The 20,256-nt window shown below is 48.6% G+C and overlaps 2 protein-coding genes across 3 annotated transcripts; one reads left to right on the top strand and one right to left on the bottom strand.

The window, feature by feature from the left end:
* Positions 1–3: 3 nt before the first annotated feature.
* Positions 4–9,401, bottom strand: hspa12b (heat shock protein 12B). Its single transcript, XM_003977921.3, has 14 exons — positions 8,847–9,401; positions 7,668–7,728; positions 7,243–7,325; positions 6,820–6,944; positions 6,562–6,748; positions 6,373–6,477; positions 6,186–6,302; positions 5,398–5,575; positions 2,997–3,083; positions 1,843–1,947; positions 1,510–1,768; positions 1,221–1,324; positions 948–1,138; positions 4–880 (listed from the first exon to the last, which is right to left on the bottom strand). Exons 2-14 carry the CDS (start codon positions 7,708–7,710, stop codon positions 407–409), a joined length of 2,058 nt encoding a protein of 685 aa, XP_003977970.1. The 5' UTR covers positions 7,711–7,728; positions 8,847–9,401; the 3' UTR covers positions 4–406.
* A 4,374-nt stretch (positions 9,402–13,775) lies between these two features.
* Positions 13,776–20,092, top strand: paip2b (poly(A) binding protein interacting protein 2B). Of its 2 annotated transcripts, none has more exons than XM_011619169.2 (4): positions 13,776–13,985; positions 17,999–18,165; positions 18,251–18,433; positions 18,510–20,092. In XM_011619169.2, exons 2-4 carry the CDS (start codon positions 18,010–18,012, stop codon positions 18,564–18,566), a joined length of 396 nt encoding a protein of 131 aa, XP_011617471.1. In that variant the 5' UTR covers positions 13,776–13,985; positions 17,999–18,009; the 3' UTR covers positions 18,567–20,092. The 2 variants fall into 2 exon arrangements, with proteins under 2 accessions (XP_011617471.1, XP_003977963.1); XM_003977914.3 differs by lacking the exon at positions 13,776–13,985 and adding an exon at positions 15,188–15,347.
* The last annotated feature ends 164 nt before the right edge of the window (positions 20,093–20,256 follow it).

The raw sequence follows: 20,256 nt of genomic DNA, 5'->3' as shown, positions 1-20,256 counted from the left end.
TAAATGAGTAATGCCGCTTGCGATTCTACGGTTCCACCGCTAGGTGGGGTACGTTCAAGAGAAATTTGCGGTTCAGGTAGTTTGGTCAATGTTCAATTACGGTTAGTAGAAATGGATATAAATAAGGTTAACTGTTTAAAAAAAATACAACTTATACACTTTACGGTAGGAGAACAAAGTAGTTAATGTGCCTTTTATCTGAATCAAACAGTGGTGGGTGTGATGTCACATGATGGCCCCTTCCAGAAGTGGCAGTTCTGTGCAAGATCTGCTTAAAGGAGTAAAATTGAAGCTGTGGCATCCATTTCTGTCCAAAGACATCACTCTCAAAGTACCGTGTTTTTAAAAATGATCCCTTTGGTAACTGTCTATTTTTCCAGTACTTGTTCCCACTTCCTGCTCCTCCTCAGTTGGACAGGAAGTCTATGGAGGACCGGACGGATCGGTTGGACATGACGTCGACGGCTGTGACTTTGATCTCCGTGTCTCCGAACTGCATGGTGGCCCTGATCTCCCTTCTGTCTGGAGCTCCGGCCCCGGCTCCTCCCACCGCCCCCGGCGGCGGCAGAGGCTCGGGCAGGTCCAGAGTTATCATGCCGCACTTCCTCACGCCGGGGTCGGTGATGTAGGTGACGTCGTCCGTCGCGCTGCAGTAGATGTTGATGATGATCTTCCTCTGGCCCAGTCGAGCCGGGGTGTAGCTCCTCCTCACCACCTCGCCCAGCGCCACCGACTGGTCGACGGAGACGAAGCGGTCGAGGATGTCGGTGCACCACTCGCGACCGTCCTTCATGAGGAGCTTATCACGAGGGTGGCGGCCCTCCACAAACCGGTTCAGGACCCCCACGCCATAGGTGAGGGGGCATCGACGCACCCTGACCTGGAGGGAACGCTTGTTAGAGAGAGGTGTGGCTTTCTCTAACCACGAGGAACCACTCAGAACTCACCACGGTGGGATCCAGCCCGAACAGGACGGCGCCCTTGAGTATCGTCAACCCAACATCGTGCGGGATGATGATGCGGCACGACCTTCCGAGTGCCCTCTGGACCGCTTTCTGCAGCATGGGCGACTCGGCAAAGCCCCCAACCAGGAAGAGGAAGCGCACGCCGCGCACCTCTGGCTTTACCATCAGCTCCTCTGTTGGGGGAAGAACGACAGTCACCCAAAAAAAATCCCGCAATTCCCTCTTCCTCATCAAAGCGGAGCCTTTTCCTCCTACCGATGTGTTTAACGATGTTGGCGATGGTCGGCTGGAAGAGTTCATTCATGGCTTCCTGCGTCAGCCGCAGCATCCCCTGGGACGACCACTTCACGATGTTGATGCTGAAACACGGCGAAGACGGGAAACGGCCCAATCACGGCCGCGTTATTTCCCCTCATCCGACATTGTGATGTCATACGTATTTTTCCTCGCCTCCTTTTACCTCCAAACGCATCATTTCGTGACATTTCCCTCCGAAATATCCGCACATTGACAGGAAATCTAAATGGGAACACGGGAGGCTCACCTGCTCCTCCTGAGGGCGGCCTCCACGCTCTGACCCTTGTGACTCTTGTAGTAGTCAATGAAAGAGAAGGGGAGCGAGATGTTCAGGGCGTTGGCCCTGCCCGGGGCCGCCGTCCGCTTCCTCGCCTCGAACGCGATGGTGAGGTCCACCCAGGCCGCCGGACGCTTGGCTTTGAAACTCTGGATGAAGTCCTCTCCGAATATCTGGCACAGCATGGCCTCGAAGGCCAAGTCCACGCCAACCGCCCCGTACGGGCCGCCTGAGGGGGGAGAACCTTCGCCTTTAGCTGGCAGAGGATTCTGGGAATTCTCAATCTGGCAGGAATAATTGTACCTGAAGCCTTGTAGAGCTCCTTCAGGGTCCCCTGCGGCTGCTCGATCTGGTGAACCGTCAGGTCAACGGTTCCTCCTCCACAGTCCGCCACAATATACCTGTCGCCTACGTAGGAAGAATACGTGAACTACTGCAACAATGGGCCAAAGCCTTTGTGCTTCCTGGTGCTTCTATGTTGCAGAGGTGTTTTTAAATGTGTTTAACGGCTTTATTTTACGTGCAGCCAGAGGTGGACACGTCGGCACGACAAACATCTGGCCCAGAGAGCAGAAAAAGCCCTTTGAGCACACGTTGTATGTGCGTGTGTGTTCGGCCAAGAGGCCCTCTAAAACATAAACAACCTCCAGGCATCTGCGATCCGCTCCATCTGCGAGCGTGTTTATGTACGTGATTGCGCTCGGAGCGATAAGAGCCCGGGTTTGTGAGGCGACGCCGCCCCCCGACGCAAACACGAGCGCGGGCGCGAGCGTCGGACGCGCGTGTCCGGGATTAAAGTGGATTTGGAGGAGCGACAGAATTACAGACAACAAAAGAGGGTCTCTTCTCCTTTGGGTTCTGGGGCGCCGACGCCGGGTGTCCCCTGGGCCGGGCCCTTCCTGCGCGGGACAGGAAGGAGAGCGGCGAGGTTCCTTAGATCCCTGTCACGGCTCAGCACAGACCTGGATGTCAACTGCAGCACGAATTTAAGATTGTCCAACCACAAGGGGTTGATTCGTGCTTTTTAATTCCAGGCATGGTCAGATTTTTCTGACCTTTTAACCCCTAAACATAGTAACAATAATAATGTAAAACTGGGCGATCTGCTAGCGGTAGCACTTTCCTGTAGCTTATGCTCTTAAACTGATGTTTTTTCTGCACTGCGCAGCTCTTAAGGTGTGTTTTTGACAGTAAAATGTACAGTCTGTTTTCCATTTGTGACTCCAAATGGAGGTTTACACACGATGTGGGTGCATCAGCGGCTCGAGGTCACAAAGAAAAATACATAAATTATGTCTGAACAACAAAAATAAACTGCTGCAGAACGGGGCGATGACAGCAGGAAGAGAAGGTCAAGAATCAGAGCGTCACAACCCCGCCTCTCTGATTCACCGTCCAGAGGTCAGGGGTCAGAATCATCAATATGTCGGACGTGTGGGGTTCCTGTGCGTCCTTACCGGTCTGCAGCTCCGACCACAGCTCTCCGGTCCCGCTCTCCACCAGGAAGGTCCTGCTGTGTCTGGATCGCCTCAGCTGCTCCCTGGCTGCAGCAAACACACAACAAGCTTTGATATGTGGACGTGACCTCGCTGGGGGGGACGCGTGTCATTAGCCTCAGTTCAAAAGGTCAGAGATTTATTCAGCGCTGCCTCCCAATGCACTGTTTATCCACGTTATGCTTTTCACACAAAATAACTCAGTTTAATGGGTGAACAAACGGGTCAACAGACACCTCAGTAACATTTTAACAACAGAATTAATAAAATAGAGTTTGCTAAAGTTGCCCCCTGGTGGAGGGCTGCAGTAATTGAATACATTTCAGCTTCTTTCAGGTCAGGATGGAACCTGAAAGTTCTCTCTAAATATACTTTCTGTGCTCTTTCTTGATCGTCATCGTTAGCAGAACGCGGCTGCAGATCTTTTAACATTATTTAAATATATCACATGTGCATAAACCTGAGGAAAAGCAACCAATCAGAGCCAGAGGGCGTGGCCGACGAGGTGTCAGTCATTTCTCACTTTCTAGTTGTAATGTTGTGAGTTAGTTTGCTAGTTACATTCATTACGGTAATATCTGGCTCTACCAGTGAATGACATCGTCAGCAGCGGTGGTTTTACAATCTTGCTCGTGCATGTCAGTAAGGGGGCGTGGCTTTGGTCAAAGACCAGAAGGGGGAGGGATTAGTGAAGAGAAGCTACATTCTAAATCATGCTAGCAGCTTTAAAACCCTCAAACTCCAGCTAAACTTAAGCACCTCCAACCTACAACACTAATGCATACTTTATGTCAAAAAAATGCACCACAACTCCCACCGCGTGTAACAAACCCGCAGCCACCGAGTGAAATATTGCTCCAGGCCCGTGAACCCTTTTTTTTCTCCTATACATCCTCACTAAATAAATTGGACAAGAATTTTTATGGCCCAGCTGTGGGCCAGAGGAGTCATCACCACCTTTCACCACCTTGCACTACTTTCCCGCAGCTACTTGGAGGAAAACAAATTTCTTTGAGAATAAGGACGGCGGACTAGAAGGTCATTTATGCATTAGCCGAATGAAGAGCGTCAGAAAAGGGTACAGAACGCAAGACAAATACACCAAAGTCTTCATTTATGTTTGTCTATGACATGAATCATTTGTGGGAAACGATTTTATTATTACTTTTTCACGCTCAAACAGACACCCACACACACACACACACACACACACTTGAGTGGCAGCTTAAATGTATAGGAGAGGCCAACTAAAACATAAAATACCTGACAGCTTGTTTAACAGGGCAAATACAATGAAAGCATACATCAGACATGCTGACATCATTTCCCATGCATTGAAATATAACTGGCTTGGCAGGGATGCACAATTATCCAAAAAAGGGAGAAATTACATTAAAACGGATTCTATCGGCCTCTCTGATTGTGGATGTAAATTTATATGGTGGAGTTATAAGTCAGACCATTGTCAGTCTGAAATGTTTGTATAATTTAAATCACAGTGGTTTTTAAAAGGTTTCCTCAAATCCAAGAAAGAGAGAGAACCTAAAGTTGTTCCAAGATCCCATTTGATGCGGAATGTGTACGTGTGTGTGTGTGTGTGTGTGTGTGTGCGTGTGTGTGTGTGTGTGTGTGTGTGTGTGTAGCGAGTCTGGAAACCATTTATTTTTTTTGAAAAGAAAATGCAAGTGTGTGTTTGTGTGATGCAGTGTGTGCGTTAATGGTTCCCCGGTGCTAAGTTTGGGGACAAAATGGGATGGAGCTAAAGATCGCCTGAGCGTGATGCCAAGCGTGCGTCCTGCAAAAAGATTTGACCCGGCTGAAGAGAGGCAAGAAAGGGAGCTGGCGAGATGGGGGGCGATGATTAAAGGAACGTGTGTGAGGTAGAGAGAGAATGACAGGCGAGGAGGGGGGTGAGATCATAGTCTCACCGCACCTTGTTCCAATTACCATATCCTGTGTCGAGTGTGTGTATTTGAACGCTCTCTGCGTGTGTGTGTCACTGTTGGATGAGTTATTTGTCGCTGTCGGCTCTGCTCGCCTGAAACGGCCCTTTGGCTCCTACGCTAGAACGCTACGCCACCTTCACTAGGGGTTTTCTCCAGACCAAAGTGCAACAACAGCAACCAAACAACGCTATGCTAGTGCCAGTTGGTCGCATCACAAAGAATCCTGGAAGAAAACACACGAAACGGCCAACTGATGAGGCCAAACCACGCTCAAACACCCAGTCTGCCATGAAATATACCCCCCCCCCCCCAGTGCAGCAACCCCACAACTGTTTCCAGGAACGCTGCGGAGTAAAACAAAACATCGACCAATCGGAATCCACTTTCCCTCCTGCCCCCCCCCCAGCCTTCACTACCTTGTCTGAAGCTGGAGTCGAAGGGCCGGGCCCCGTCCGGATCCAAGCCGTTCAGGATCGGCTGCAGACTCAGGTCGATCACCTGGTGGAGGCGGAGCTTGCGGCAGTAAATGGACGCGGCCTCGGGCTCCAGGGCGATGAGGAGCTGCTCGGGACATTCGGGCGACACCAGACCGGCCTCGGGAAAGGGGAGAGGGAAGTGGACGATGGTGACAAAAGCCACATATGCGACCCATCAACAATCCTTAAATATGCTTTTATTACTGGACACCGGTCAGCATACGTGCTGCATATCTGCATGTCTGGTATTGGACGGTGAGTGGCTGCATTAGTGAGGGTGTGTGTGCACGCAGGGCGGTGGTCGGGACACCACTTCCTGTGTTTGTACGCCGGTCTCCTTCATTGTTCCCTGGCGATGACATCACCGCCTGCAGGAAGCGCACACTCCCCCCCACCAACGGCCCTTCGGCCCGAGCAGCGTGCGCACGCACTGGGTGTCCGTGCGCACGCAAACATGCGCGTTTGGGGGCAGGTTTTCGAGGATCTGCAGCCGAAAAGTAAAACCTTGCGCCGTTTTACCGTGAGAACCCTGATTCCTCCGGTCTTTGTGTGTTTGGGAGAACTGGTAAGCGATCCTTCACGGGAACAATTTCTTTCCATGCCCCCCCCCCTCCCCATATGCTCCTTCACGGAGAACGATGACCACACTTTCTACGGTGTCCAACCAAAGCAAACCCCCCATTTTTTACGCCTCTGCGGGGGCTGGGAATATCAGCGTGTGACCCTACCAGGTACGCAGCCTCCCTCATGAACTGTTTGGCAGGCTGCCGCCACACGGCCGGGACGGTGATCACCCATCTGATCTCCTCCCCCTCCAGGACGGTGGACGACTGGTCCTTCACCTCCTGCAGGGGAGACGAAGATGAACGCTTTGACATCGAGCGAGTGCCCCGTGGGGACGGGGGGAGCTGCTACCTTTAAGGCGTGGACCCTGAAGAACCGCAGCGCGTGCGCGAACACCTCGATGGCGCGGACCCTCCGGCCGTTGACCGCCTCCAGCTCCGTTTCCATGGTGAGGTCCTGCAGCAAAAACAAGCCGTTTAGGCTGTTCTGGAAGGTGTAGGCGGAGGTCAAAGGTCAGGCGTGCTCTCATCTCCGCCCTACGCTGGTGCTGTGGATCTTCATCTTGAACTTGTCGAAGTACAGCCAGTGCCTCGCCTCCTCCGGGTCCAGGTCGTGGTAGAAGTCCCGGGCCGCAAAGCCGAAACTGTGGAAGCGCAAGTCGGGGGTCAGCAGGAGGGAGGTGGGGCTCTTCTGATTGGCCACGCCGGGGTCGCCGCCCTCCCAGCGCCTGTTTTGATCGGAGGATTTTGTCAGATCGCGAACAACAGCTGAGATCAGCGACACGCGGGGGCGCCCCACCTCATCATGTGGATGGCCTCGGAGTCTTGGGTGAAGCTGAAGGCGTAGCCGCTGGAGGTCGTCCCGAAGTCTATCGCCACGACGACCGAGAATGGACAGGCCATCTTGGGTCTGACCTCCACCCTCTGAGGGGGCAAAGACACACAACTCCAGCTTTCACTCTGTGGGGATTTTTGCCATTAAACTCTAAATTATAGCTTTTTTCTGTTAGAAATTTAACCCCCCCCCCCCCACCCACAAATCCTTCCATATATTAGTTATAATTAGTTTAAACATGTTCAGACCCCCCCCCCCTCCTTTCTTTGTGTGGTACTTTTTTATTGCTAACCACAAATAACAGTGCAAAGTGGATGTGGCTGTACAGATGGTGTTTAAGAGTGTTTAAAAGTCACATAAATAGGAAATAAAGGTTGTGTGTGTTACCGGAGAGGGCGAGGGCGTGAGGGGGGTGATGCTGCACTCGTTCCTAACGGTGGCGGGCGAGGAAGAGGCCGACACGTCGCGACCTGGGAATCAAAGGAAGAGAGAGGACGGTTTCCAAAGGGAAGCTGGCGCAGGAATAAAGCAACCTTTTCACTGCAGACGTGAGCAAATTTAGCTGCGAACGCGCTTCTTGGCCTGACAGGAAACGGAGGAGGAATCGTTTTTGATCAACCGCTGGAATGTGCGCGTGGTCTGGTGCGAGCGATACTCCCCGGTGGGAGCGGGACGTGGAAAAGGTCGACGCCAGATAAAGATCCATAACTGAGTCATTTTGACCAGGTTTCCATGGCGATAAAGCATGCAGACACACACGTGTCTGTGTGTGTGTGTGTGTGTGTGTGTGTGTATGTGTGTGTGTCGCTCACCAGGTATCTGCAGCTTTGGGTCTGGCTGCAGTATGTCAGCCATCTTTACAGGAATCAGGGTCTGCAGGGAAAAGGGTGACATATAGGGGCAACACATAAACAAACAAACGAACAAACAAATCCTTCACAGTGAATTGATATTGATCCCGGTTTGTTGTAATTGACTTTTGGATGTTTTTTGCAACACAAGAGAGAATTAGCTGTCAGCAACGTACGCGAGCTGACTGGATTTCCTTTGAAAATCCACCACGTACGCAAATCAAACTGGATTAGGCGGCTTCACTTCCTCTCAAGGTTTTTTTTTTCGTTTCTAAAAAAAAAGACCCCTCCTCAAATATAAGCCGAATGCCCCCGCGATGGATTTTATTCAGGCAAAGTCGACCCAGAATAACTCAACCCATCCAGATCCAAAGTCTGGCAAATGAAAGGTGACACGTGCGCGTTTCTAAAGGGAGAGAACGGGAGAGCAGGGTAGGAAGAACGTTCACTTTCTGACATGATGGGAACACGATGAACGCTAAAAAGAAATCCTTCTTGGTTCCTCCATTTGTTATCGACGTTCATATCAAATAAGGGTTTAAAAACATTCCATTTGGTTTCTTCTTCTGTTGTTTGGGACACTAATTACATTGATTTCATCTCGGTGGAACTTAAATAAAAACACCTCCCACGGCAGTTAATTGTGAGCATATTTCAACATTACATAAGTGTTGACCGATAACAGTGAATTCTAAACATATTCTGGATCAGCGTGTATTAATGAACCCTTAGGGAGGATCAACTCTGACAATACGTCAAAGATGTGCACGTTCTCCGGGAACATCTGCGAGCGTTTATTCCGGCGTGACCGAGACCTTTAAAATGTGTTTAATCACATCTCGTCCCTGCCTGAGCTCCCTGTTTTTTCTTCTTTCGTTCACCCTGTCATCCCTTCGCCCCCCCCCCCGGCTCTCGTCTCCCCTCTTTGTCTTCTTTTCTTCGTCCCTTCCTGAGGAGCAGGACTTACTGTAGCTGCAACACTGGACTCTGAATCCACAGGGAACTTTCCTGGAGTGCACTCAACCTCCAGGCACCGCTGACACGCCGCTCTTACTCGGAAAAGTGGGAATTCTTATGAATTTTTGCAAAAGGCTGCAGGTTAAACTTAGAGACGTGCAGCCCCCCCACACACACACTCACCTCTTTGTGAGCTCCTCCAACTCTCTGACCTTGAAACAAGTCCCAAACCTTGAAATTCCACTTTCCAGGAGTTCCAGGTAGCTGCTCAGAAGAAGGATGGATGCTTCCCTCAACGTTCCTGCAACTGGAATTCCTTAATCCGGTCCAGGTGAAGATAAGCCCCGATGGATGGAGGTACCGACAAACTCTCCGCTCTCCCTAATGGGGGGGGGGGTTGAGCGTGGCTTCTTAGTTCTGTCTCTCCACAGCTGAGCTCATTGCCTTTCTGCTCCGCGTAGGAATGTCAGGGAACAAAAAACAGCGGTCACACACTTACACACACACACGCAGAAGAGTGGGAGGGCTGTGTGTGTGACAGTGCAGGAAGGGGGGGGGGGGCGCTGGGGGAATTCACCTCACTGGGAAACTGCGAGTCGGACACTGAGGGTGGAGTATCCCTGAGCGGGCCCTGTATCCCTGATAAGTCATCTTGCCCTCTCTTTCCACTCCTCCTTATGTATCCTTCCTCTGTTTAATTAGCGCTTCCTGTCTTCCTCTTTTTTTCAAATCTCGCTCCTCTGCTCCTCTGCTCACACCCTCTGTTATATACAAAGTTCCGAGACGGACGATAAACACCCCGGAATCCAAAAGCGGCGGATTGTTCGGGGGATATTCGCTCGGATGGTCCCAAAAAAAAATGAAAAGGAATCTAGTTCTGTGCATCGGGGACCTCGCTGCAGTTGAGGGCTCCGTGAACGCGGTGTTTTCTTTGTGGAGGCTGCAGAAAGCGTGTCAGCCTCGCTAACGTTAGCCGCCATTGCAAAAGCACGACTTATCGTGCTGCTATGGGGGGCACCCTGTCAGTTACTGCCCCCCGGGGTCGCCCAAGGAGCCCCACAAGAGAGTTCTTGATGGTCGGGGCCATCTCCGAGCTCGTTGGAGGGTTTGAAGCGGGCTAGCTTGCCTGCGCGGCGTGGAACCCAGAAAAGAGAGCGCCGCCTTCTGTTTTTAGTGGCAGCTTCAAGAATGTTGCAGCATTTCCTGGAAATTTGCGTTGTAGTTTGGCTCTCGGGGGTTTGTGCGTACTGCAGGGATCTGATTTCTCCCCACTGGAGCTGTGATTGAAAGCATACATTAACCCCCAGAACACACACACATACACTCACACTCACACTCACACACTCATACAATGGGCACAAGGGAACCAAGATGCCTTGAAAGAAAAAGCCTCTTACGTATACACACGCATTCCTATACACTCCGTCTCTGTTGAATTGGTAAATCGAATTAGGGTGCAGAAGTGTACGAGTGTGTGTCTGGAAGCCATTACCTGGCACCCCCCACCTCCACCCCCCCCCACCCCCTCGCTGCCCAAAAAATCAGGAGGCCCCATATGGCTCAGATGGACTCTTTTCCTGGATGCCAGTTTTTCATCATGACTTTTATGGAGCTTTCGTACTTACGCTTTCTCAGATTTAGAAGCAGCTCTTCTCATTTTCTCTTCAACCCTTTATTTTAATCACTTAACTATTTTGTTCTTTTACTTTGCTGGGTAATACATTAGCAGCATTACAGCAAGGGTGTTTGATCTGTGGACTTGGTTTTGGGGCGTGCCTGAGCCCCCGCCATCTTGGTTTTCAGGCCCTTCCACAAATTCCGAACTTTTTCCGAACCATCAAGGATGCTGGAAGCAGGAAGTGATAGAGTCAGGTGACAGGAAGGAACCCTTATGTGGCATTCCTCATATGAATTCCATGTTATCTAAGGGTCCCTGGAAATGCTAAAATGATGGAAACACACCCATAACACACACACTCACTCACACACACACACACACACACACACACACACACTGTTCTTCCTCCAGCTCCTCTAAATAGAATCTGGAACTGCCGTCTGAATTAGAACCTTTCCCCCCCAACAGGATGCTGTTATGACAGGATGTCTCGTTCATGCCTGCAGTCTTTATTTATTATTATCGATAATCAAAGCCAGCACATTTATTGGGTTGGCTTAATTCTAAATGCAACTGTTCTTATCTCTACAACATGAATATGAAGCTGCATAAACACTTCTGGGCTAAGCTAACAAGCTACAAATATAAAAATACTTTTATAATACCAGAAATACCAAACCTTGTTTAAAAAATGTAAACATTGCCTTTTTTTTAACCCCAATTATGGAATTAATAACAAAGAGAGGGCACTTGCAATTTTAGAGTTTAACACCTGCTTTAGTGTATGAATGCCAAGCAATCATTTTTTTGCCATTCATTTTTAAAATGAATCACTTAGTTTATTTGGTTTATTCAAATGTGCAAAGTTTATTTTGATATTTTAGTTTGATGGATAAGCTGATGTTTCCATTAATTTTTAATATAATTTAATTTTTATGCATCTTGAATATTTTTACTTGAAGGCTAATTTCTGCTCCTGTATCTGGCTGGAAATCCCAGCGTGTGCAAAAGTCAATTTCTATGTCCATAATATTCCCGCTAAACTAATTAAATTTCAAGGTTCAATTTGTCTTTATTGACATCAATTTTGAGCAAACGTCTGTGAACTATGCTAGCTAAATATTAACCAGGCTAAAAGACAAACTAGTTTTCTTGTATATATAGAAAACGGTGTAGAGGTGTGTGTGTGCACGTGTGTGTGCAACTGACTCTGCATGTGGGAGCAGGGTGTTCCTTTAAGTTCCTGGGGGGAGTTTTGTTATGAAAATATATCACCCAAATGAGCAAAGCCCATCTTAAAATAAAACACACTGCAGGTTTGTTCCATGTTGGATTGTTGCGCAACATTATGGTTCTCAGCACCTGCTTACACGCCACTTCCTGTACAAGCATTGGTGTGTGTGTGTGTGTGTGTGTGTGTGTGTGTGTGTGTGCATGCCTGCACTCCCTGTACATTCTTGTGTGTGAATGGATAAGTGGCGATAGAAAAATTGTAGGGGTGAAGCAGGGGTGGTGGCAAAGGGAAATGCTCTGGGAGAACACCCACAGAACCCGATCAAGTGCGCGCCATTGTGCAACAGCAACAAAAAGCTGGAGGACGAGAGCGACATGCAGGAAGGGTATAAATGATTAATGTTCAGACACCAAAGAAGGAAACTTCGAGCAAAAGAGACCTGGAAATAAGTGGAAGGGTGCTTGCAAGGAAGGCCTTTTTTGTACTGTAAATCTAAATTTGACTTTCAATTCCTGCAGAAAATAGTCCTCACTATTGTAGAACAGCAGAAATAATCCCAGTTTAAAACCGGGCTGGTTCAATAATTGGCTGGTATGTGCGCGCGTGTGTATCAGCAATGATAAAATGGCGTGAGATAGAAGGAAGAAAGAAAGAGAAATAAAGCCATGGAAGTATGTGGGCCTGACACATGGCTCGTTGAACCCACTGCACAAACAAGAAAGTCTTGAACCGAACTGGCCGCTCTTGATGGAGGAAGAGCATTCCAGAGCTCTGGGTGCTGCCAGACCTCCTTGGAGCACCGTGAGGAGCATCAGTGGAATCACTGCAGTCCTGACCTGGCAACAGGTTCAACACCGGGGGTCAAATGGAGCAGCTCCGATGTTCTGTTTAACTCTCTATACACGATCCATGTCGCCATGCAGGCGTAGTGACAACGTGGTCTGTGCAGACACACAAGCGTGTGTGTGCATCTTGCAACAGAGACAACAGACAACGAGCGGTTGCACGTGAAGCTTCTCTTCCTGTTGAGTAACAATGTACACACACAATATGTAGTACATGAACAACAGGAGCAACTTGTTGCTTTTTACTACTGAATGCAAATTTATGGCACTTATTTAGATTTCTCTCTGTTAATAACAACTGTGGTAGATGCTCCTTGATCACGAAGCTTCATCCTCTATTAAAACAGCGGTGGAGTCACAGTCGCCCCCTGCTGTGGCCTCACGGTAATGCAGCCTCTTAGCGCAAAGAGAGCAACGTACATATTTTAAATAATTCCATATTTCTGAAGACCCCCCTCACTTTTACAATAATAAACAAAAGCTTTTGAATGCAAAAGGGTTGTAGGTGTTTAAATTTTATTTTATTTTGAACATGCAAGTGAACATAGCCAAAGAAATGTGAGATAGAAAATAAGAACAGACAAATTTTTGCATTTTTACGAAATATTCATGTTCAAATAGGAGCAGAAAGAAGTAGATGCAGTAGATGCAGACGTGACTCCCATTGTCCTTAAGCCCTTGTATTAGACACACTTTGTGTCAGCTTCATATATAAACAGCTCCATCAAACCACTTCCACGTTAATTTAACATCAGTCTTGTGTATTTGTGCTCTATTGTTGGAGAATAATAACTCCGTGACATAAGTAGTTTTTGACAAGGGGCTCATTCACAAAAACGCGACTCACTAAGGAGACTGTGTTTTTCCACATCGCACACAGAAAGATGCTCCTGTTAATCTTTACTGGCAGTTCTTAGATAAGAGGCACATCTGAAGGCGGAAAAACATTTATGATCTTTACACTTTAAAATGACAATGTATCGGTTTCCATATGCATATTTGAAAGAGTTTAAGGTTTAATTCAGCATCGTTTGGAAGCACACACGCAAAGAAACCTTCCCACCAGTGTGGAGACATTTTTAAATGATCTTATTGGTTTTATCATGCTTTAAATCTGCAGTCATAGTTTTTTCCCCTCCGATCTATTAGTCTCACAAACCAGATTCGCTCCGTTTGCAACAGAAAGCCAGTGAGCACAGCCACGTTGTCAACGATTAACTGGCCATATCGATTGCAAAAAGGGTCTTCGAGAAGAGAAAAAAAACTTATTTTGTTTACTTATACGTGAACTGGCGAGTCGCAAGGGGCGTTGATCCGTGTGGACCAATAGGATCCCGAGAACGTGTTGATTGACGGCGAATCCAGCCAATGAGCGGAGGGTACAGCTGGCCAAACGCGACAGCGACAGTCCGTCTCCTCCTACGACGTTTTAAGATCAAAAACTGTGTATTATATCCTTTGTTGAGCAAACATATGCCCCCAAAGAGAGCGCCGGTAAAGGCTTGTCAGAATTAATTAGCTGTGCATTTTCGCGACACCAAGACAGGAAATTAGCCGTTTCTCGCCCCCCACCGACAGCTGTTTTGTGGATCCCCCCCCCGAGTATCTGCAGTTGAAGTTGTGCGGTGAGTGAAGGATTTGCTGAAACGAGACAACTGGATAGCAAGCGAAAGTAGCATAAAAATGATTGTTATTTCACTGTAAAGTAACGGGACCTCTGTCTTTACTCAGCGTGTTGCGCTCCGGCAAATTCGTGCGAAGGCAGCGCAGATTAAACGGTACCACCGTTCCGTGGTGTCTACGCGCCTTTTCCAACAGTTGATATTCTTACATCGTAAGGTTTTCGTCTTAGAAGTGAATTAATAAAGCTGGTTGGTTAAACGGTTCGTTGTTGCTCGGCAGCGGGGCTTTGTGTCCAAAGCCACGCAGGCATTCATGTTTTGGTGGAGCATAAAGAACCGAGCGGCGGAAGCTGGTTGTTCACACGCTGCGTTCGCGGACCTAATTTTACCTCCGATTTTCGATGACTAATGAACAAATGCACAGTCGTCATTTGCCGTCCGGCCTAAAACCCAAAGTCTTTTCCAGGTCTCTCTGTATAAAGTGTTTATTTTGAGTTTATCTGGAGAACAAAATCTAGAAAATTAATATTTAGTAAAGCATCAGTAGTTTATGCGCTGCCAGTTTGCGTGAAACTGTGATGCGTTTCAGTTTCAGATATTCTGAACAGCTGTTTTTAAGAAACAGCTCATTTCCGACGGCTGTGTATTTGATTTGTGTCATAATTTCTGTTGTTAATTAATAATAAAAAACACAGATTAGAAGAAGACTTCATCCATACCCTGTCAGTGTTCTAGGAAGCACAGAACTGACACTGTACAGACATACAGGGTTTATTGTATTTTTCCTTTTGGAATGTACCTTTATATGCAGTTATAACCTCAGGGGGTAAAAGGAATTTGAATACCGCAGTGGAGTATAACCAGATGTTTTGTGGAATTGTAAATTTGCAGCCCTTTTTTGTATCACTACATTCTCGTTTGAATTTACGTGAAAAGATCTAAATAGATACGAATCAACACATTAGTGCTCACGTGTCGATATTAAGTTAATTTCCATCACCTGAAAACCGACCTTTTTCAGTTTCAGTGCTATTGCATCATGGTTTTCAGCATGAAACGTAATATTCTGCTGTTCTGTACCATTTGCGTTTAAAAAAAAGAGTACAATTTAGTGTGATTCGTCCCATTTGAGGGTTTCCGACGATTGGTTTCCGGTGAGATTTCGGGAGGACGCTGAACGCATCATTATACCACGTGACCGCCCCAGCTTTCTAACGTTAGCAAGGTGGCTAACAAGATTTAGCTAACTTGAGCTACGTTGCATCGCAGCACAAAGTAATCTCCGCTGGTGGGATCGACGAGCACGCACTGTTCGCGCTGTACTTTGGTCACACGTCACAGTGAATACCAGGATAACGATGCCAGGTAACTTTTGAACGCGACAGCGTGTTTTTTGGAACGACACGTCTGTGGTGTAAAGCTGTGGTAATCCCCGAAGCGAGGGCTTGTTTTGTTGACCTGCCTCACTGATGCTGCCATGCTGTAGCAGCATGCTAGCTGATAAGAGCAGTCGACTTTGTTTGGCCCGAAACATGCAAACGGCATTTAAGTTTGACCTCGGCGTGATGCGTGGGGTGTTCCCCAAATCAAGAGTGTGCTTTCATGTCACGTAGCCTTCGTGCTCGAGCAGTTTTCGCGTTACTTTGACTCGCAACTTTATTGGATAGAACGCCTCCAGCTATCCAGCGCCGCGTACCCTTTGTTGTTGCAGAGATAGCTTTCACCTTAGGCCCACTCGCTGACAGCCCAGCGGTGGGTGTAGCATTCTCTCGGCTAGATCTGTACAGTCCGTTTACCGTCTCCCCAGGTAGGCCCGTACATCTGCTTTAGCCTGTTAGCATCGTGGGGTTTAGCGGAGCGCTAGCATGCTACTATAACATGCAACACATCAACTGTTGCATAACAGAACGTCACGTAGCACGGATTTGTGTGCGTTTTGAACCACGCACTTGCCTTATTAGCGTTTTATTTGGTAGTTGAATTAAGATTAAGCTATATTCTAAGAAATGCGGTCATCAGCCCCCCCCTTTTTTAATAGTTTGATTATAAATGATTGGCTGTCTTTACGGAACCGACAAATCATTGAATGCTTCTACTCAACTTGGTAAAATATAGATTTTACTTAAAGTAAACTCGAATGTTGTTAAAGTTGCCATTTCTGGGGGTGTCTGAAAGTTTTCCTGTCAAGTGGTTTGACTAGTTTTTTGTTTTTTTTAAATGTGCCATTTCAAACGGGGACTTCGACACAACTTCTGCATAATTTTTAGGTCTTGATGATAATCATTCAAGAACCAATAAGAATCAAATAGCCGCTTTATTCTGGTCTTATTAATTCTAGACTGATCTTAGATAAACGGACTCCTGTCTGGAGGAACATGATTGACAGCCAGTTTTGCACCATTCAAAACAGAAAAACTTTATTTGTCCGTGAGGGGACCATTTTTTCCCCCCAGGCCACAAAAGTGGTCAAATAATGTGTAATATAAATTTAAATATACCCCCCGACCGTGTTGCATAACCACAGCTTTCTACCTGTCTGCTGTTTAACTTTTGTCTATAAAATCTAATTTTTCAGGCGTGGCATGTGCTCGCCACTCCCGAATTTTGAAATCATCGCTAACGCGCCGTTACGCAATTTCAACCTGAGCGGCAGGGGGAGCAGAAAATGGTGACCCAATGATTTATTCATATCGCGGTCCGAGCTTGATCGTGCAGCGGCCCGCTCGCTGCAGCTTTCTACACGAGGAGACGCAGATTGAGCATTTATTGTGTGATTGCTGCATGTTTTGCTCTGCTAAAGCCTGTCTTTTCAAGCGCTTCTTAAGACCCCAGGCTCGGTGACCACAGCAGAGCAACGCACCCCAGATGATGCCAGCTACTAATAGAAGGATATGAGAAGCATATCGTGCGGCGGAAGACCTCGGCTAACGCGTACGGCGTGTGAAATGTGCAGCGTGTGCACGAGGCGCACACGGCTGCGAGATCATCCGCGCGTGTCACCGTCGCCCCCAGCGGACGAGTCCGCGTGACGTAATCGGCCAACCAGAAATGCTCTCGGACTAATTGGCTGAAAGGATTGTTGCTGTCAGGGCGGCGTCGGTCATACCTGCGTCGGCGATATGACTCGCTTTCAGGGGAAAGTTCTCGCTGGTCCGCAACAGCTTTGACAAATAGTCCGGATTAATTAATGCGTCGAAAGAAATGGCCGCGTCGCACCGCAGCTCCAGTAAATATAAACAAGAGAGCCGGGCTCCTGGATGCGGGCTTGGATCACCTCGGGTATGCTGGCACCACCGTCTAGGAATTAAATTTAGACTGGGTGTATTTTCCCCTGGTGTTCACGCTCTCGCTCTGCTTGTTTCGGGCGATAGATGAACGGCCAGTGTGAATCTTTGCGCCGCTTGTCACCGATTACATTTATGAATGGAGCAGGCCGACACACCTTTCGTTCCACTGACCTACTTAGGTTAAAAGTGTTTGTTTGACCTTTCATTTAGGGCGCCGCGCTCACAATAACAGTCATACGGCGTCGGGCGAACGCACCAATCGGACCGGGCGCTCCAGTTTAAGGGATCCTTCTATCCGTCAACTCAGCCCTGACCCCGAGGGCTCAGCCAGATCCCCCCCCCCCCCACTGCGACGCTGCGGCTGAGTCATGACACGTCTGTTGCAGCCGTCTGAGTGATTATGTCACCACAGAGGGCAAATCACATGAGCAGCATGCACGGGGGGGGGTGCAAAGCTTTTTTTCTTTATTATTAACTTAATTGCTGGTGGGTCTCAGGACAGAGGAAGCCTCCCATCGGCTTTAACAGAGGAAACTCTCCTTTTGTGAGAGCTTTTCTGGGAGAACTGAGTGGAAACGAGACTTGACTCTGCGCGGTCTGTCTCCGTTCGTGGCCACACACTCGGGGCTTTGTTGGCCCGACGGAGCGGGTTTGCGATGCCAGCGAAGACCTGCGAGGTGGAAACCTATAGGAGGCGGATTTATTGAGTTCTCCTGCTGTGACGCGCAGAGCCGGCTGAGATGAGCGGTCCAGAGGTGGCCAAGACCCCCGGAGGAGGAGCTCCAGGCAAGGAGGGAAAGGAGCCGGTGGCCAACGGGCACGCAGGAGACAGCAACGACGCCAACCCCTTCGCCGAGTACATGTGGATGGAGAACGAAGAGGAGTACAACAGACAGGTGTGATGAAGATTCCCCCTTTTACTTTTAGCGACCCCGAGTTCTTCGCCTGACCGGTTTCTCTTGCCCGTCGGTTGACTTCCAGGTGGAGGAGGAGCTGTTGGAGCAGGAGTTCTTGGAGCGCTGCTTCCAGGAGATGCTGGAGGAGGAGGACCAGGACTGGTTCATCCCATCGCGCGACCTCAACAACCAGGGGGTGGGCCAGCTGCAGCAGCAGCTCAATGGCTTGTCGGTCAGCGACCACCACAGCAACCTGGAGGAAGTGGCGGTGAGTTGACCAGAAACGGGAGCAAAACTCTTCCTCTTCTTCTTTGGTGGTTAATTTCCCCCCTTTTCCTTTGCAGAGGAAGAGCATCTTGAATCCTGAAGCGAAGGAGTTCGTCCCAGGGAAGAAATACTAGGAGTCCCCCTCACCCCCCATGGAGCCTCCGCACGCACGCGCAGAGCAGTCGTCGTATATTCTCAAAGACTCTGGCGGCCTTGGCCGCACACACACACACACACACACACACCTTTACACACTTGAAATTTACGGTGTGCTGGCAGGCCCAGTTTGGGGGTGAGGGGATTTCTTTTTTCTGTTTGTTTCTTCGATCTTTTATTATTATTTTTTGTTTCTTGTAAACTGAGGGACAGTGGGAATGGGGCTGGGGGTGGGGTGGGGTGGGCACACCGTCATACCAGCAACCGCGTCGCCGCGGGGGCTAGCTCATCATCGCAATTCAGACGCCGGCGTGCCCGCGGACCCCGCCGACGTCACCCTGGAAATGAGGCAGCTACCGAGGAGCGATGGCAGGGAGGAGTGTTTAGGAACGCCCGACTGAATCTCGTTTAATTGGCTTTCAAACTTTACCAAAACATCACCAGCAAGTCGAGGGCTTAACCTCGGGAGAGGGACAGCGATTAGCATTCCAGGGGGTCGTCCGTCGGCATCCGCCGCCGCGCTAGTGCCGTCTGTCGCATCCGTTACTTTGTGGGTTTTTTTTTTTTAACATCACAAATGTAAAATCATCTAAAAGTGCAGGTTCTTCTATGTATCTGCAGCGGCGCTGTTCCAGAAAAGAGGCTCCGCCCACTGTGGGCAGCAGTCAGGAGGAATTCTGTTTTTTTTTTTTTTTTTTCCCCAGTTTATCGGATCTGAGTTCAAACATCAGGGCGGATTTAGCAAGAAACTGACAAAGTTATTGGAGCTAAAAACTGTATCCTTGATTTGTTTTGGAGTTCTGGAGCAACGCCGCTGCTCTTCTCGGGCTCGTGTTGTCCAGCATCCAAAGTGTTCATATCCATATCAGGTCTCCAGCCTCCCCTTTTCCTTTCGCCATAATTTGAAGGCGAGGCTCGCGCAGTCCCGTTAGCGAGGCCTCGGCTCCAGTCCTCGGTCTTCTCTCCCCGTAGGTCGAAGTCTTTGTTTAGCCATGAATCGAAGCATCAGTTTAAACGCCTCCTTTCTGGGATATTTAAAGATGCCTCTCAACAAATCCGCATTTTCCAAACTCTCCTCATGAGCGCAGACAGGGATGTTGTAGTTCTCAGTTGTATCGGCTCAACCGTGAAGAATCTCTGTTTTCGTGGGGGGGGGGGGGGGGGGGGGGTGAAAAAAATTGCCACCTGAGCTTCTGTTACCGCTGACGACGGCTGACTCTCGCGTCAACAGTCTGGGGGATTCGTGTGTTTCTGAAGTGTGCTCTCGATGGTTATAATAGGAACTCCCTCGCACGGCGTTGGGCCACAGCTGTCCATCATCACCCTGATGAAGCCCGAAAGAATGTTCACCTGGCGGATTTGTATAACAGGAAATCATTTTTGGTGACTTTTGTTTAGGTGACTTAGATGACAAAAGCCGTTAAAAAAAAAAAAAGACACCGGTTATAAATTTCAATACAAATAAAAGTGATAAAAAAAATACAAATAAAGGCGTTAAAGACAACTTCTTCTCCGTGTTTTTTTTTTGGGGGGGGGTTGTAATGTTCAAGGTGGTAACGTGGTACTTTAGACACTTGTTTTTTAATCCAACAGAGAGTTCTGACCAATGACAGGAGACATTCCGCGAGTGCTGAGAGAGTGCTTCGGCACTGGGACCTTTTACAGGGA

This window comes from Takifugu rubripes, chromosome 8 (genome assembly GCF_901000725.2).
Source record: "Takifugu rubripes chromosome 8, fTakRub1.2, whole genome shotgun sequence".
NCBI classification, from domain to species: domain Eukaryota; kingdom Metazoa; phylum Chordata; class Actinopteri; order Tetraodontiformes; family Tetraodontidae; genus Takifugu; species Takifugu rubripes.
Note: the sequence above shows the minus strand (reverse complement) of the source record. Positions and strands in the feature narration are given on the sequence as shown.